The sequence below is a fragment of the Photinus pyralis genome, unplaced genomic scaffold, assembly GCF_008802855.1.
Source record: "Photinus pyralis isolate 1611_PpyrPB1 unplaced genomic scaffold, Ppyr1.3 Ppyr1.4_LG2, whole genome shotgun sequence".
Taxonomy (NCBI): domain Eukaryota; kingdom Metazoa; phylum Arthropoda; class Insecta; order Coleoptera; family Lampyridae; genus Photinus; species Photinus pyralis.
The window spans coordinates 25,377,965-25,396,051 of NW_022170403.1; the positions used below are offsets into that span (position 1 = coordinate 25,377,965).

General features: G+C 36.3%; 1 protein-coding gene across 4 annotated transcripts; it reads left to right on the top strand.

The window, feature by feature from the left end:
- Positions 1 to 616: 616 nt before the first annotated feature.
- On the top strand, positions 617 to 17,978 carry LOC116162930 (probable multidrug resistance-associated protein lethal(2)03659). Of its 4 annotated transcripts, none has more exons than XM_031476705.1 (11): positions 617 to 832; positions 7,894 to 7,996; positions 12,998 to 13,243; positions 13,314 to 13,430; positions 13,600 to 14,030; positions 14,200 to 14,356; positions 14,407 to 15,774; positions 15,821 to 16,431; positions 16,482 to 16,712; positions 16,762 to 17,720; positions 17,771 to 17,978. In XM_031476705.1, the coding sequence occupies exons 2-11, from the start codon at positions 7,920 to 7,922 to the stop codon at positions 17,804 to 17,806; spliced, it is 4,233 nt and encodes a 1,410-aa protein (XP_031332565.1). In that variant the 5' UTR covers positions 617 to 832; positions 7,894 to 7,919; the 3' UTR covers positions 17,807 to 17,978. The 4 variants fall into 4 exon arrangements, with proteins under 4 accessions (XP_031332565.1, XP_031332563.1, XP_031332566.1 ...); XM_031476703.1 differs by having other exon boundaries at positions 618 to 878; XM_031476704.1 differs by lacking the exon at positions 617 to 832 and adding an exon at positions 1,676 to 1,694.
- Positions 17,979 to 18,087: the final 109 nt, after the last annotated feature.

Consider the following 18,087-nt stretch of genomic DNA (forward strand, 5'->3'; position numbering starts at 1 on the left):
AACGTGCTAGGTAGTAGGTAGCTATTACTTTTTCGTGGTTAGTCACCACTTTTGGGGTTTGTTCACAAAACAAGGAAACAAATTTTTGGAAATTGCACCATGGAAATTTTTATGGTGATAGCATAAGTGATTCCCCAGTTAGAGACAGTCGACGACATTACCCCTTTTGATCCCAGGTATTTATATCGTTACCATTAATTTCCTATTGTAGTTCTTTTACTGTCAAAAAATCTGATATAGGTGGGGTATTTTCGGGTTTTTATAAATTACAATCATGTAATAGGTACTTGACCGAAGCTGTAAAAGTTGACTGCAAGAAAATCAAACCACCCTCCACCCCACTAAGTTTTTTGTTGGCGTCATATAATCCTTCAGTTGTTTCGTGATTGTATACAGGTGCGATTCAATTTATAATTGTAAATAATTAGATCGGGACTTTCACAACTTGCCCCGTACGTAAACGACGCCTCTCACGACGTTGAGGTGACGTTCCGGTCGATACGCCTGTGCATTTTGTAGCCAGATCGACGCCACTGTTTATTTTGGCCGAAGAATGTGGAGCATGCTCCATTTTCGTGCGCAAAATAAGGCGGTAAACACCTTGACCTCACTTCTTCACCTTGATTGTTTAGCAAAGATTACATAAGATAGCGTTCTGTAACAGTTCTACAGAGATGCGTCTCGTTCACTTGTTGGTGCTGCCGATTAATGAATTGATGACCTTCTGGCTCGTGCCGCGTTGATAATTTCAACTCTATTTCATTCGGTTTTCTAAGTAGATCGGTGTCTTGTAGCGGTTACAATGTGTTTTATTACATTCAACTAAATCAAAGTGAAGTTAAGTAATTTATTCAATACTTATGGAATCTTTATAATAGGTGAGCAGAATTTAAAATTTTGAATTTATTCACTTTTGCGTACTTTATTGGTACCGATTAAGAAACTGGGTAGAGCGAGCGGAACAATTGCTGAAAAGGTCTTGTGGCATGGTGGTGATATGATATGAGAGGTCAGAACTATGGAATTTGATATAATTACATTTTACATAACGCAATAACGTTTTGATTTAATTGGTTTAAGTATAGGTACGTTATCGCTATAACAATTCAGTTTAGAGCAATTGAGTGGGTCTCCTTTCGTCATAGCCTCAATGGTAGAGTACAATTTAACATCTACAACGCTCATGTAGCGAGACTTGAATTTGGTAGATAACCTTTACTCCATCACCCTTTTCCTGAATGATGCCTGTTGAGTTTGAGTATAATAGCTCCGGCAATAGATAACTAATCTTTTCTTTTACCTCGCGCCCTACAAGAATCATGAGTACCTATATTGCGTGATATGAAATTGCAATTACAAATTTAATCGGCTAAATATGAAATTTATTGTTGCAAATGTTATTCGCATTCGGATCAATGCGACATAAAACGTTAAATTACAAGGTTTTACAATAAACTTTCACAATCTTCGCATAAATATCACCCATTATCCTTCACCAAGATGTACTATATAATGTATTTTATTGAGCTATATTTTTATTGCCATTATACGGCTTAGAAAAATGGGACTTTTCTTAGTTATTTGCTAGGTTATTTGCAAATAATTTGAAAATAAAGCGTTTCAAGTAAACTATTCTGCGCCAAAAGTGTAGGCCTTTATAGTCTGCATCGAATGAGTACCAAAACTTTGGTCAAGTAAGTGTTAGGGAGCGAGGTAAATTGTAGGTACTGCCTCATTTTGGAAAGAAAATTTGACTTTTTTTGCTGCATATGGTTCCCAATTTTTTATAGTTGTCGTTCCGCGCGAAATATTGGGTACCTACTTACTATATATTAAAAAAAACAGTAAAATTTGTTTATATTCCGTGGACTAAATCAACGTGTTTTAGTGTCCGTTTCCTCCTGGAGGGATTAACAGACAATGATCGAGGCATGGAAACTGAGAGCACACAATGAAATGCGAGATGAAATGTTAAACATAATTTAATAATGAATTGTTGTTTGGAAATGTACATTCCGGTTCTTGCATCAAATTTTATATACGTCATTACACATATCTTTTTGATTGGGAGGCAGTAAGTTCATCATACCTTCTTCTAGGCAGTTTTAAACAATTTTGAACGGGAATCTTTAAATTAAACTGACATTGCAAAGCATGCGTCGATTTTATAATCAAACGTCGCTCTTTTGTAATCAACGATTCGGGCATGATGAAATTACCAATTTCCATATCACGATATAAATTGGGTTGTAATTATTGATATACCGTTAAGCCAAATCGAAAAAAGAACCAAAGGGTATATAAAGATAATAAAGAATGTTATCTTTTAGGTACATATATTTATATTAGTTGATTATTTATTTATACAAATGCGCATCGTGATTAATTTGTTTTTATGCCAACCTATCTTTACCACTGATTAAGCGTTTTCAATGACAGTATTGTTATCAGTGAATAGTATACAATCAAAGTTAATGGAAACAATTCTGAATTAATATCTACTGTAACAAACACCTATTCAAATTTCAGTGGGTGGATATTTTAATCTAATAAACAAAAATCTCGTGTCGCGCTGTTTGTGGTCGCACTCCTCCAAAACGGCTCGACCGATTTTTATGAATTTTTTGTATATTTGGTAGGTATGAGAATAGGTCGTAAAGTATATCCCCGCCGAAGCCGAGCGTATGTCCTGTCCAAGAAAACGAGGCGGCATGAAGTTCGCGGAGTTTGCTCGTAGCTTAATATTTTTCTCGTCCATTGTTGTTGCTCTTTCGATAGTCATAGCTAGGTGATTGAATGATTTTTTTAGTTAATCTAGATAAATGGGAGTAGGTATTAGCAAACAGATTCAAGAAATAGGTAGGTAAGGATGTAGGCCTCTGTCGATCAGTGCCTGATGTTTTCATAGCGATTGGGATCCGGCATAGATATGTGAATTATGCTCTATTTGGTTTGATACACTCATTGCATTTAGTTTATCATTGCAGGGATCTACCAAAATGAAAATTGTCCGTACGCACATTCCTTCACATTTTCCATAACATTTCATAGAATCGTCAGAATGCAATTTTCGATTAAATGGTGTTTTCACAAAACCATCGTTTATTCTGCATAGGGTACTTCATTGTTTAAATTCATGAAAAAAGTGTCACCTTCAAAACTAGCATTTTTGTATAGTGATCAAATTCCCGGACTTTTTTTTGTCAAAAAATTGTGTCGAAAGTGTTACTTTTTGCTTGATTTTTACTATGCGTCATTAGTCCACTATCATTAGTTCATTATGAAAGACCCAATAGAAACAAGCATTATTGTGCATCGCCAACCAACGAAACCATATCTTTTTTTCTATTGGCTATTTCTTAATGATCTAATGACAGTGAACTAATGATAATGTTTCTACATATGTATATATTAGACTGTATATTTTATACTCAATATACCGTTTTCTAAATAGGTACATTTTTGGATTTGGGAGGCAGTAATATCCTCATAGCTTATTATGCGGTAGTTTAAACCAGCATTTCTGCGTTGTCATTTTGTACAATAATCTTTAAATTAAACTATCATAATGTAAATATCTATGATTTTACTATCAAACGAAATTTTTTCTTTCAAATTTGTGTCTTTAATAATGACATTTCTGTAGTTGACCACGCAGTATTAAAGTGTTTAGTATGGGGATCTCGTAAACCGTAAGAGATACAAGGTCGCTTAAATGAGCAAAGATAATTGCAGAATTTTATGTAGGTTAAGTTTCCCTTTCAGAGTCTTGTAACTGTACAAATAACGAAGTTATGGTAAAAAACCGAAAAATCTCATTTTCGAAAATGCCCCCTCGTTCATTTATTTTTAATGATATTAAAAAATGGTTCTTGCAAACCATTAGTAATTTTTGCTCAGCTTTCTGATGGTGCTAAAATAAAATATTTATCACTTGCGAGTTTCAAGTTAATCACATCAACTTTCCTATTTCTTATAGACGCCATATTGGAGTTTTATGTTATTCGATAGAGAAAAAATTACAAAAACAACGATAGACACTTAGTAGGTATGTTTGATGTATTGCATATTGCATAGGCTAAAATAATATCGAAAGACGAAAGTTAAAACTTGTATTTTTATATATTGTCTTTGGGCTATTGATTTCGACTTTACGTCATCATCCGGCCTTAGCGTCAATTGAGTGAAATATAAACTTAAGGATTGTGCACGATATAGCCAAGGGGCGTATTGAATTATTTTTAATCGTGTGAGGATGTCGAATACGATATATTGGAACGTGTTGTGTATAGGTATAGGTAGGTACTATAAGTACATAAGGATAATGGTTCGCTATTGTTCCAAAATTATTTACTTTCAAATGATGTACAAACTTTCAGTGGATAATTTTTATCCATCTCTAGTCGTGATGTACAAATAAGTTTTCTAACATTTGTCAAGGTTTGGATTCTGTAAGTTCTGTTATACCTATAGTCCTATATTGACCATGCTGATAAATGTTAAATTTGTTTGTCTTTTGATTTCTGATACAATAGTCGCAGTTGTTTCTTCATAGTTTTCTTAAATAACATTTTATTCAATATCTTAAGAATCAAATGCATTGGCATTTATTTAGTAGACGAAATGTAATGTCTATTGGTCTGGACCCAATCCACCAATCCAACAGAACATCAAGGTATCAACACGGTTTTGGTTTTACTAAGTGGGCTGATATTTTCGATACAAGGACTGTGCTGTGGGACCATTTATTTACCATACTGGAAAATGCGCGCCACTTAGGTACATTTACTGCAAAACGATTTAGAGAATGCTCTTGATAACATGCCCTTAATAGCTGTAGTTCGAAACTGGTGGATACAGTAGGATGGTGCACCAGCACATAAATCTAGAGCAGTTCGGGAGTTCCATTTTGTTTTAAACTATATGATCAATTTACTTGCTTTAATTTCAGTTTGTGTTCATTTAGGGTTTGTTCAGATGGCACTCTCTTTCATTCCTTAATTATTAGCCGTTTGTTTCATATTTCCAAGGATTTTAGATTTCAATTAACGATTTTTTAGGATGTCACCAACTATGCGGACTATAATTTATTAAAGGGTGAAGGATAGATCATTTCATTGATATACCATACCAGAATGTATTTGGCTGTATAGGTACAACCTCCTATACGTGAATTAGTGTCACTATGCATGTCTAAAGTTTGTAATACTTCCGATAAAAATTAATAAAACTGATGCCCTATCCGTTGTTTTAAAGAGATGCTGTTTTAACCTGTGGCTATTGATCCATATTCGCTTGAGGAGTTTATTACGTTATAATACTGTACTTTGTATGGTTTGTACTTTTGCAATAGTTGTTATATGTCTATTCTAAATTAAAAATAAACAAATGAAATAAAACCCTCTTATCACTCAGTCCACATTGATTAATTTTTGGTACATTTTTTAAACTTTTTGATGCGCTCATTCTCCAAGTTGACTGAGCGATTTTTTCGGAAGTTAAGTTTGACGCCGAGAGTATCGGAAACTTCCACATTTTCGTAGATGCAAGTTTAGACGAATAAACAGCTGTTGGATATTTATGGAATGAAACAAATTAATCAAGTTTAAGTATCGCAGCTTATCGAAGGATTATTTTTTTCACGTATATGGACCTTGAAACTGCTAGATTAGGTATGTTGTAACATTGCAAGAAACTGTCAGTGCATCAGAGAAATGAACGTTTTCTATGGAGGAATTAAAAAATGTGTGCGATGTGATCATCAATTATATATCAGCATCACGTGGATTTCACGCTCATATGAAATACCTGGAACTGGAAATGTTGCAATGATGCCATAAAATGGACAAGCAACACTAATTTTACTGTATAAGTACGACCAAGCACCAAGATATATAGAATATGGACCGGCTTCTGTAAACAAAATGTGGTGGAACATTTATTCTGAAATCATTTGTTGAAATTATGAAGGCTAATTCGAAATTTGATGAATGTGACAATATATACGGCGATGACTTTGTTTATAAATTTCAAATTTCCTAAACGTAAAAGTCAACGCTAAATGGGATCGTTCGTTGCGTGTCTATATAACAAACTTTTAGGGATCCAATAAAAGCTCTTAAAGTCTCTTCAAGACGAGTGTCTTATAAACAACTTAAATCGCATTAAACGCGCACTTTAACGCTTTCCAAGTACCCTTAATGATTCTTAAACACACCTGAATACCCTCAACAAATTATTAAAAGCTTTTAAAGATTCCCAATGACTTTTAAGTGCCATTCAAAGGCTCTAAAGACCGTTCAAAGGCATTGAAAGCTCTAGGCCTCTAAGAGGAACAACTTTTTCTAGCGCATGAAGTTAAATATTTTTAAAGACTAATAAACATCTTACTGTTAAAGTTTCGTAAAAACCTTTAGAGAATCTTAAGGTCTAGTAAAAAGCTTTTAGTGGCCTTAAATACTCAAGACGACTCTGAAAGGTTTCTCTAGATGACTTTTGACGGCTCTAGAAGTTCTTAGCTACAACCGGAAGAGTGTTAAACATTTGAATGTTCTTGAAGAATCTGCTAGAACTCTTGAAAACTGTTGAACACAAATGCGCCTGCTTTTGAATACCTGGCCGTATAGGCGTATATACGTATACTTACTTATAAAAAAGTATATATTATGAACTTTCATTCTAATTTCTGGAATCGCTACAATATACTAAACCAGTGGTTCCCAAAGTTGACTGGGCTCCGACCCATATAACAAAAATTTCCAATCTTGAGACCCCACTTCTTAAGCTTTTTCCGTAACTTAAGTTTATTTAAATTGTTTGGAATTAATGGCTGAATGAAATATCAAATTTATCATTTTCTATTTCCTTCTTTATGTCTTATACAGTGGCCAATCGAATTTTTATTATTGTTCTACGCGTAGGTATTATTTATAGATAGAAATTCGGGTAATTAGTCCAGGTAAATGGGACTTTTTACAAAATAAAATTGTTAATGGAGCTTTGTTAAGTGTATATGCTAAAATGATCTATAAAAAATACCAAAAAAATAAATACGCGAGCAGGGGAGTGGGACTATGTTTTTGGGGAGGGTGAAAACGGGTGAAAATCGTATGACTGCAATTTCAGGCAAAAGTTGCGATCAGAGAAAAAGTCTTCGATGGAAAAGTTGCAGATCGTGAAAAACTCTACAACTTTCTATTCAGTCACTTTCTCACACAACCTCAAAATAACCGAAAAAATCGCGGAAAACCGTGTTTTTGGTTTTTTATTTTTCACCTCCGCAAAAATGATTTTCTTCCTTTTGTCATACGAATTTCAACCCTTTTTACCCTCCACAAAAACTTAGTCCCACATCCCTGATCACGTATTTATTTTTTTGTATATGTTATAGACCATATCCAATTAATGAAGCTCCATTAACAATTTTCTTTTTGTGTTTTATGGTCCTTGAGGAGCATTTTGTTAGCACTAAATGGTCAACGCAGAATTTATTATACCGTTATAGTGTGCAATCTGGGATCAATGATCCAATGATACGGAATTGTTGTCACGCTATGTAATGTCCTACGCTAAAAGTAAGGATTCTTTTCATTTTCAAATGTTGTGTAATGTGTATTGTGTATTACCAACTCATTACAGCGAAGTCGCTCACATTTAGGTAGTCAATAGTTTCCTGGGTAACCCTCGGTATGCTACTGATATCTACTAATTGGTTGTATTTTATTTGTGCAGTATACGAATAATTAGCGTAATGAAAGGGTGACACAAATTTAGAGTTTATTGTTTATCTTGAAATATTTACCTATACGCATGCACCGAGAATCCGATTATCAACAGGTTATTACTAAGTATATGATTGTGATAAAGGGTGTTAATGTGATGTTTTTATTGCAGCACTTTGACGATATTTACAAGCTGATATGGACATTGAAAAATTTAGAAAGAAGAGGCCGAATCCTCGACAGGGCGCAAATCCTATCAACGTGGCAACATTTTGGTAAGCATGCTGCTGATTTTTGCACCTAATACTAACTTTCGCATAATTTATTTTGGGAGAGTCTAAGAGAATTTTTTTCCAAGAAAGTTATGAGTAAGAGGGCAAGTACATGAGACTGTGCCTCTCCGTAATCCTATAAAGTAAATAGATTTAAAAGGTTGTCATATTTGAAAATGTAATTATATTTTAAATTAGCGACTTCCGTGTAGACTTTATCCAACAAATAAAGGTATTTGAAGACCACACCTACATGTGGACTTCATTTATTAGGTCGCCACGAAGCTTGTGAATGTTACCGTGATAAGGGTTAAATTTGAAACACGAGTTATTCATCCAATATTTACTCATTTTTAACGAAAAAAAAATCATTCAAATAAGTAAATGGATTTTTGTGGTCGATTTTTGGATTTATCTTTTTACTTTTCGTCGAAAATGATTTTGCTTTGGAGGTATTTTGGGTGTACTACCCCGTTGTTGCTTTCCTGAAGCGTTTGATTGGGTTTGTCACCCTCATGGATTTTCAAAACTATATGAAGGTATCAGTTGTTTAACGTGGTGCTTTTTGATGGCCTTTAAGTAGCTGTTTAATTTACTATCACTTGTTATCGATGGACGATGACATTATTGATAGTGGTGTAACCTTTAAGACAGTATTAGCAATTTTATTGCAGTGACACAAATAGACTAAAGTTGTTCGTTAGCAATAACTCTTTCGCAAATTCACGCGATTTCGCATCATAACTCTACCCTCAGAGCATTACGACGTCATTATTGGTTAGTTTAACACAAAAAGAATTTTAGTTTTATAGATTTTATAGATGACTTATTTGCTTACTGCAAAATGAGGTAGACAGTGCACATTTTACCCTTCGCTGTCTCCCTGCATACCAGTGGGTACCTACTACAAGGTTTACTTATATTTGTAGCAAAACACGACTTGCATTTTAAATGGGATACCTATAAGAAATAAGTAGAATAATATGCAATATCGACTTTCCTATATTTAAACGGTTGGGAAATGTAACCTTCACTATTCAATAGCAATGCAGTGTAATTATTGTTTTATATTGTTGACCAAACCGTTAATTAATAAATTAATTGAAGGCTTTCTGTTAACTTGCGCATTGAAATGTGTTTATCACTTAAGTCAGTTCCTTTGCTCAAATTGCTTAAAGTATAATAACAGGGTTGAAAAAAATCACAATTAACTTTATTTTTAATACCTATATGGCGTATATTTAATTGCTTTTATTTTCACAAACAATTTTTAAATTACATACTAGACTTGCCCAAATTACACAAGACTCTACATTTACTGGGCTCGTAAACACACCTGCCAAAATGTAGAAGCGGATGCAAACACCTTAAATCTAAAATTAAACCTTATCTTTCCCCCGATACTAGTTAAATTAAATCTCACCGAAACAAATTTAATCAAATGGCATAGACCAGGGGTTCAGGGTTCTTCTGGCTACAGATTTATAAAACTTACAGGATAAAAGTACATACCTACCTTAAGGAAATTAAGATAAAGTTTTATTCTGTAATTTCCTTAAGGTATGTACTCGTACTTTTATCCTGTAAGTTTTATAAATCTGTAACAGATATTGTAGCCAGAAGATGACCGTTGATCGAAACTAGTCGCTGCTTTCATAATTTGTCTGTTTAATTATAGTATGGGGAAGGTTTTTGTGTCTTTTTGGTATTTAACAACTCTTTCTGAATAGGATTGTGATGGTCTTGGAATCTCTACGAATGACAGCGTACATATAGATTGAAGTGATCGTTGTATTGTGTTGTTCCTCAGAAAAGCACGGGAAGATGTTGGAAGGGCTTGAAGGACAAAAACTTTGGGGGTAGAATGATAAGAATCAGGAATCTCATACACTCTAATACAACACTTTTCAACAAATACTGGGGGGACGATGGCTTTTATTTTCCAGAGGTGATTTTAAAGGATAGAGTGGTAAAATTTCGTTTTCTAAATTAGAAGGAACGTCGTTTTATTTAATTTGTTTTCAACAGGGTGAGTAATCGACAAGGTCCTTGAGTGTGGTAAATAGACAAAACCTGTTGCAGATGATAATGCGTAAATTTGATTTTATTTTATGCAGTTGAATCGTGAACTCGTTTCGTGATTGTTGTACGTAGATATCGTGTGAGCTGACTAACTTTCGCGGTGTTAATTATCTATACCTTTGAATATAAAATATATTCAAAGACTATACCTACTGTGACTTGTGATCGAAGCTTGTGCCTAACGAATTTTTCACTCAACGCTTTAAAAGCCATGAACATCGTTTGCTGCATAACAGTTAACCAAATTTAAAGGTATTTAAACATTTCATTTTTTACTTTTAAGGATATTGTGAGGCAAATCTTCTCATTTTATAGAACGTGTTTAGCTTCCTATTTAAAACTGATGGGTGTCGCTTATCAAAATCAAAAGAATTTGTTTGCAGTCGTTGTGTTAATCACTGGTGTCTGGGTTTAATATTAAATTACACTCTGCTAATTAGTCTTCTTTAGTTACTTTTGCAAATCTGCAATATATGGGTATCAGATTGTGAGAATATGCAATGCAAGCTTGGAAATGTTGAGATTAAGCCACAGCCCCAAAAGCCGTCTGCTTTTAGTGGAAAGAAAGTCACTAACCAATGAAAATTCATTAATGCCCGCCGCCATTAACAATCCCCTATTTTTTGGGCATAAGAATTACTAATTAACAGAAGGAGGGGTTCATTTTCGAGAGGTTCAGAGACATTCGTGTTTGAATTTGAGAACTTGAGAAGCTACGTCAAAGGTTCTCGATTTTTGCGTTTAAAGCGGACAGTTCGGTCCCAAAATAATAAATAAATTTGCGATTTAGTAGTAGCGGACAATATAAAGTTAATCCAAATTTGGTTCCAAAAAAAAAGATGTGTGATTTCGGTTGTAGGATTAATAGTTGTTGAAATAAACTTTCGTATAAGCGGAAAGAAAAGTAATAGTTGCAACAGGACTTTTACGGCAAGTTATCGACGTGAAATAAAAAAAAAACTTTAACGTACAAGAGGTTAAGTAAATACACTTAAACGGGAAATTAAAAATCGCATAAGTGGAAATTTTCACTCGTAAACAAAGACTCATTGCATTTAATAACCCGTGATCAACCAACGAAAGTGTAAGCGACAAGGATTTATGCAACGTCGTCAAAATTGGATTGACCAAAGTAAACTGAGGTGACTACAATTCACTTTTTTATAATGACACTTAGACTTTGATCATTTTACAAAAAACTCCTGGCTAAATGGACCACAAAGTCCCTCTGGATTTCACTTAAATTGTCTGTTCTAAGCTCGGTTAATCCGACCGCTAATCTCATGGGATTTTACTCTAACCCCACGCTAATCTTCGAGTCTCCATGTAGCGCCACTGCCGCTAATCGAATCCCTAATTTCTGTGTAAAAAAATCAACTTGTTAGCTCTAAGTCAATTTTGAACGTCAACTTAATCGTGGAATAGTAAGCGGTGATATGTTGTTAATTTTCATTGGTTCACGGGGCTTTCAGGGCTGCATGCGGAGTTTCTGAATCTGTAAATTCATCTTTTTTCCTTTCAGGGGTGTTTAACTTGCAGCGTTGCATAAGTAACTTAATACGACCTGTTTCCAACTTGTAATTCAAAACCAGTCAGACAATGGCGCTCCAGAAACAATTTAGAACAAATACTTGATTGATGAACGTGTGACAAAATGACTCACAAAATTTGCCGTATTTACAATCGAGAAAATAAAAACTTGAACTTGTTAGGAGTAATAGGAGTAACATTTATTTGGTGGAATGTTCTTGAGACCATGACTCTTTTTAACCTTACACATGTTTCTTCCGCATACAGGACAAATCGCAAAAAATTTAACGCAAATAAATGCTCTCGTTACAAGGGGAGACTGTATTGAAAAAAAATAATCAAAACAGTCGTATGTCTTTTAAGTTTTGTTTCATACCGAGCTAGATTTCATTTCTAGTGCCCCTCGTATTTGCACTATATGTAGGTAGGTATTAAACATGAGCACTTTAATCCCAGCCTTCCGACACCCACAACCATCTGCACACCCCATGTTGCATTTGCAGAAAAGAAACGGGTTCCTTGGAGGTAGAAACGGGGTCAAGACCAAACTTTACCCCCTGCCATCTCTAGAGGAGGGCTCTGGAGAACAGCTCAAATCTCAGTTTATCTCCTGCCTTGCCTATGTAGAGGGTTGTCAAATATCGTAGGCAGAAGACACACATATACCACCCGTATACCTGCGCATGCGCGATTCTGTTTTTTTATGTCTAAGAATATGTGTACCAAATTTGGTATTGGTCCCAATCGGTTCAGCCGTTCAGCCGGGAGTACAGACAGGCAGAGGACCGTTAGATTGACAAACTGACAGACCGACAGATCTATCGACATCATCGAAATTTTGTTTGATTCGGATTCCTGCTGCATCAAAACGTGTACCTATTAGTCAAAAAAGTGGGGGTAATTTTTTACACCACTAATATTAACTAACGTGCGGGTGGTAAAAATTTGAATATTACGATGTTGTAATTCAAACTACATCGGACTTACTATACTTACTAATGACTTTTTGCTCTTGAAGTTCTAACTCTCTTTTTTGTGCCCCACTGCTATCAAGAGTCTTAATTAAAAAAGTCTTGGTTTTGAAGAGTTTTCAAATTTGACGAATTTATTACATTTACTTATTATTAATCTCTGCAATTTATATATTAGGTATCAAGACCTTCTTCAAAAGCCTTGATCTAGAACAATAGAGTCTTGGTTTTGAATTTTTAAGGCAAGACTTTGTTTTGAACTTGAACACAAGATTTTGGAAAGTGTATTACCTAATATCACTGCTGCAATGAACTGGTGCATTAGGATGAATGGCTTTATCGGAGATAACTGAATGAAAATAATTGAATTATAATTGAAATATCAAAATGCAAAATATGGACTAATAATTCTTTCTTCCAGTTACACCTTACCAACATTCGTTGAAGGCTACAAGAAGGAATTAGAAATTCACGATTTATACGAAACATTCACCGAGCACAAGTCCGGCAAACTAGGCGACAAAGTCGAAGCGGGATGGAGAAAGGAGGTAGAAAACGCGACGAGGGCAAAAAGGCAGCCTTCACTGCGAAGAGTTCTAATCAAGACGTTCGGTTTAGAATTTTTGATGTACGGAATAGTTTTAGCATTGTCGGAGATATTTATTAGGTACGTATCGTGTAGATTTTAATTTCATTTACCTTAAAGTAGATATCTTGAACAATATTTAAAATCTCAGATTATGGCAACCGATCTTCTTGGGAAGATTGGTGTATTATTTTGCGCCATCTCAACGGACGATGAGGGATAGGGACGCTCAGGAGTTTTCCAGTGGAAATGGAACAAATTCTAGCCAGTAAATAAAGATTGTGTGTGAGAGTGTTTCTACTGTTGCACTTTTTTCTTTTGCACTTTTCTTGTTTTCTGCAGGCACTCTCCTTCTTTTGCTATGCTGTATTTTTTCTTTTCTGTACTTTATTGTAATTTATGCGGCACAGTAATTAACATTAATTTATTTCTCTTAGGGTAACACAACCAATATTGCTAGGGCAGCTGGTTGCCTATTACATGCTGGAACAAGAACAAATTAGTGAGCGAGATGCTTACCTGTACGCTGCCGGGGTCGTCGGATGTTCACTAATCATTGTATTTGTAACACATCCATACATGATGGGTGTGTTACACGTGGGAATGAAGATGAGGGTGGCGTGCTGCTCGCTAATATATCGTAAGGCTTTAAAATTAAATAAAACAGCTTTAGGACAGACAACTGTGGGGCAGATCGTCAATTTACTTTCAAACGATGTCAATCGATTTGATGTCGCTGTGTTATTTGCTCATCAGCTATGGGTTGGTCCGCTTGAAACGTTAGTGGTCACGTATTTTATGTATCAAGAAGTTGGGATATCTGCTGTCCTTGGCATGGTATTTCTGCTGTCATTTATTCCTGTACAGTGTAAGTAGCTAAATGCTTTAGTGTAAAAGCACAGTTTTTTATCATGGTGTTCTTGGTGTAGTTGTTAAGTTCATTTTTGTACAAATTTTGTGCTACATATAGGTAAAATTATTTTCTAATTGTGTCTTACTATTTAATTAAATTTGACAACCATTTTTTACATTTCTAGTCTTTCTGGGGAAGAAAGCAGCAACATTCCGCCTACGAACAGCCTTGCGCACAGACGAAAGGGTGCGCTTAATGAACGAGATCATCTCCGGAATACAGGTCATAAAAATGTACACTTGGGAAAAGCCATTTGCGAAACTAGTGGCTTTTGCCCGAAGGTAAGCATCAGGTAGTATGTGCTAACTGGGCCTCTATTTGGGATTTTCAGGTACGAAATTAAATCTCTCCGACTGACTGCCTACATTCGCGCTTGCGTTCTATCCTTCATCATGTTCACCACACGTCTAAGTTTATTCGTAACAATATTAGCCTACGTTCTTTTTGGTAATGAAATCGATGCAAAGAAGGTGTTTGTATTAACAGGATTCTACAACGTCGTTAGACAGTCGATGACGGTGTACTTCCCGCAAGGCATCGCTCAAATCGCCGAAGCGAATGTGTCCATTAAACGTTTGAATAAGTTCCTGTTATACGAAGAAACCCTCTTCTCCAACGAGGGGAGCAAGAAGGGCGAAAAGAACGTGGATAAACCCTCATCCTATGGATCTATGAGTAAAGCAATTCCAAGCAATATGTACACGAAGAACACGCACGACGAAGCCATTTACATGCAGTACGCTACGGCAAAATGGACTGAGTCATCTACCGATAACACGTTTACTAATTTCAATTTGAAAATTAAGAGAGGAAGTTTGGTTGCGGTCATTGGACCGGTTGGTAGCGGGAAGACCAGTTTACTGCATGCGATTTTAAAGGAGTTACCTCTAATTGTGGGGCAGCTGGAAGTAAACGGAACGGTTAGCTATGCCTCGCAAGAGCCGTGGTTATTTCCGGGCAATGTGCGACAGAACATTCTGTTCGGGCAGCCGCTGGAGAAACTTCGTTATAAAACCGTGGTAAGACGATGCGCCTTAGAACGCGATTTCAGCCTTTTCCCGTACGGCGACAGGACTATAGTGGGCGAAAGGGGTGTGTCTTTAAGTGGTGGACAGAGGGCCAGGATTAATTTGGCTAGAGCTGTGTATAAAGAGGCTGACATCTATCTATTGGATGATCCACTTTCTGCTGTAGATACCCACGTTGGGAAAGAGCTGTTTGAGAAGTGTATTATGGGCTACTTAAAAGATAAGACTGTAATTTTAATCACCCATCAACTGCAGTACTTAAAAGACGCAGATCACATTATCATCCTCGACAATGGCATCATGAAAGCAGAAGGGAGTTACCACGAGCTCCAAGCTTCCGGTTTAGACTTTGCTAAGTTATTAAACAAGGAGGAGGAAGCGGAGGAAGAAGACGAAGATTTGGAAGATAAGGATGCGGAACTCGTAGAGCTCACAAGGCGGGCTTCGATACTACAACGCGCAAACTCGATCGCTAGTTCCTTGGAGGAAGAAAAAACGGTAGAGCAACCTCAAGAAGTAGAAGAACAACGAACTAGCGGCTCCGTGTCCGGATTCATTTACAAGGCTTACTTTACAGCTGGTGCCAATTGTTGTTGCATTTTTCTACTGGCACTTTTGTATATTATGACACAATTTTTCGCTAGTTTAGCTGATTATTTCCTCACCTATTGGTAGGTATTAACCATTACGTATTTCTTAATGTAACAAATTTTTTAGGGTAAATCTCGAGCAACAGAGAAGTGAAGCTTCCAACTACCACAACTTAAAAAAGATGCAATCAGACTCCACAAATCACACAGTTTACGTATCAGATTCCATTTTTGCCATGGGAAAACCATCTAATGACACTACAACTCTAAGCGACGAATTTGCGGCCCAGAATTTTACAATTCCCGTCAGTGACAGCATTTGGTTTTTCTCCCGTGAAACTTGCGTGTACATTTACACCGGTATTGCAGTCGCGATCATCGTTGTTACACTAACGCGTTCATTCGCATTTTTCACGTTGTGCATGCGATCGTCAGTTCGATTACACGACAATATGTTTAACAGCATAACGCGCGCTTCCATGAGATTTTTCAACACAAACTCGTCGGGAAGAATTTTAAATCGATTCTCAAAGGATATGGGAGCTGTTGATGAACTTTTACCGGCCGCAATGATCGATGCCGTACAAATCGGTTTGGGTCTAGGTGGTATCATTATCGTTGTTGCGATTGTCAATTACTGGTTAATGATACCCACATTTTTAACCGTTTTTATCTTCTTCGGCTTGCGATCATTCTACCTAACGTCAAGCAGAAGCATTAAACGTCTGGAAGGCATTAGTTAGTATTTTACCACCATATGCTAATATCTAGTAACACCAACTTTCTAGCTCGAAGTCCTGTCTTCGCTTACTTAAATGCGTCTCTTCAGGGTTTAACGACGATTAGAGCGTTTGGTGCCGAATCAATTTTGGAGAAAGAGTTCGATAACCATCAGGATCTACACAGCTCAGCATGGTTCTTATTCATCTCGACATCCCGCGCCTTTGGATTCTGGTTGGACCTTGTCTGCATAATTTACATCACGGCGGTGACATTAAGTTTTCTTCTAATTGGCAACGGTAAACCCTCGCACAATGACGAGCATTGGGTAACACAATTCTGTTACAGAAAAATTCGGCGGTAACGTCGGTTTGGCGATAACCCAGTCGATCAGTTTAACGGGCATGTTCCAGTGGGGTATGCGACAGTCTACAGAGGTGGAAAACCAAATGACTTCCGTTGAGCGAGTGGTTGAATACAGTCACATCGAACACGAGCGCGACTTTGATAGTCCACCTGGTAAAAAACCCCACCCCGAATGGCCAGAAAATGGAGAGATTAGGTTTATCAATCTATTCCTGCGATATTTCCCGCAAGACCCGCCTGTTCTGAAAAACCTCAACTTTACCATTAAACCGTTAGAGAAAGTGGGTATTGTCGGACGTACTGGTGCGGGAAAGTCGTCAATGATTTCCGCTTTGTTTCAACTAACCAACACGGAAGGACTCATTGTTATAGATGGAATAGATATTAAAACGATTGGTTTACACGATTTAAGATCAAAAATATCGATAATTCCACAAGAGCCCGTGCTTTTTTCGGGTACAATGCGGAAAAACCTAGATCCGTTTGATGAATATACCGATGAGGTTTTGTGGAAAGCATTAGAGGAGGTTGAGTTGAAGGAAGCAGTTAATGATTTAGTGGCAGGTTTAAACTCGATTATGTCCGAGGGAGGATCGAATTTTAGCGTGGGGCAGCGTCAGTTGGTATGTCTAGCTAGAGCAATTATTCGAAACAACAAAATTCTGGTACTGGACGAAGCAACTGCGAACGTGGACCCTCAAACTGATGCCCTCATTCAACATACTATCAGAAAGAAGTTCGCCAACTGTACCGTTTTAACAATAGCGCATAGATTACACACAGTTATGGATTCTGACAAAGTAATGGTAATGGATGCAGGAAAAATGATTGAATTTGATCATCCACATTTGTTGCTACAAAACGAACATGGCGCTCTGTTTGGTATGGTTGAACAAACTGGGACAGTTATGGCGGAAGTTCTAACAAAAATAGCCAAAGACGTAATATGGTCAGTAAATAGTAGGTATCATACTAAAAGCTTTTGTTTCAGAACTACAAGCAGTTACACGGACTGGATTCTGTTTAGATCGCCTATTTTAGGGTTATTAGGTACCGAATAATTCGCATAATAATTATTATATTTTGTGTGCTGTATGATTGTTGTATAAGTGTAGTCTGAAATGATCTTTGCTAAATATGTTTGCTGTATATTTTTATACTAGATACTGAATAGTTTATAAAAGAATCGATCAAATCTTTAGGTAATTGTACTTTATTGGAAGCGTTTTTCTAAAGTTGCACACAAAGCACGATAATAGAAAACAAAAAGACTTCATTTTCGGATTAATAAGAAGTTAAATCATAATT

What these genes read in the sequence shown, in the direction of transcription:
- LOC116162930 (XM_031476705.1), top strand. Translation starts at nt 7,920, where the DNA reads ATGGACATTGAAAAATTTAGAAAGAAGAGGCCGAATCCTCGACAGGGC. An exon ending in GTCATTTATTCCTGTACAGT is followed by an intron (nt 14,031 to 14,199) that starts GTAAGTAGCTAA and finishes TTACATTTCTAG; the next exon opens with TCTTTCTGGGGAAGAAAGCA. An exon ending in TAACAAAAATAGCCAAAGAC is followed by an intron (nt 17,721 to 17,770) that starts GTAATATGGTCA and finishes CTTTTGTTTCAG; the next exon opens with AACTACAAGCAGTTACACGG.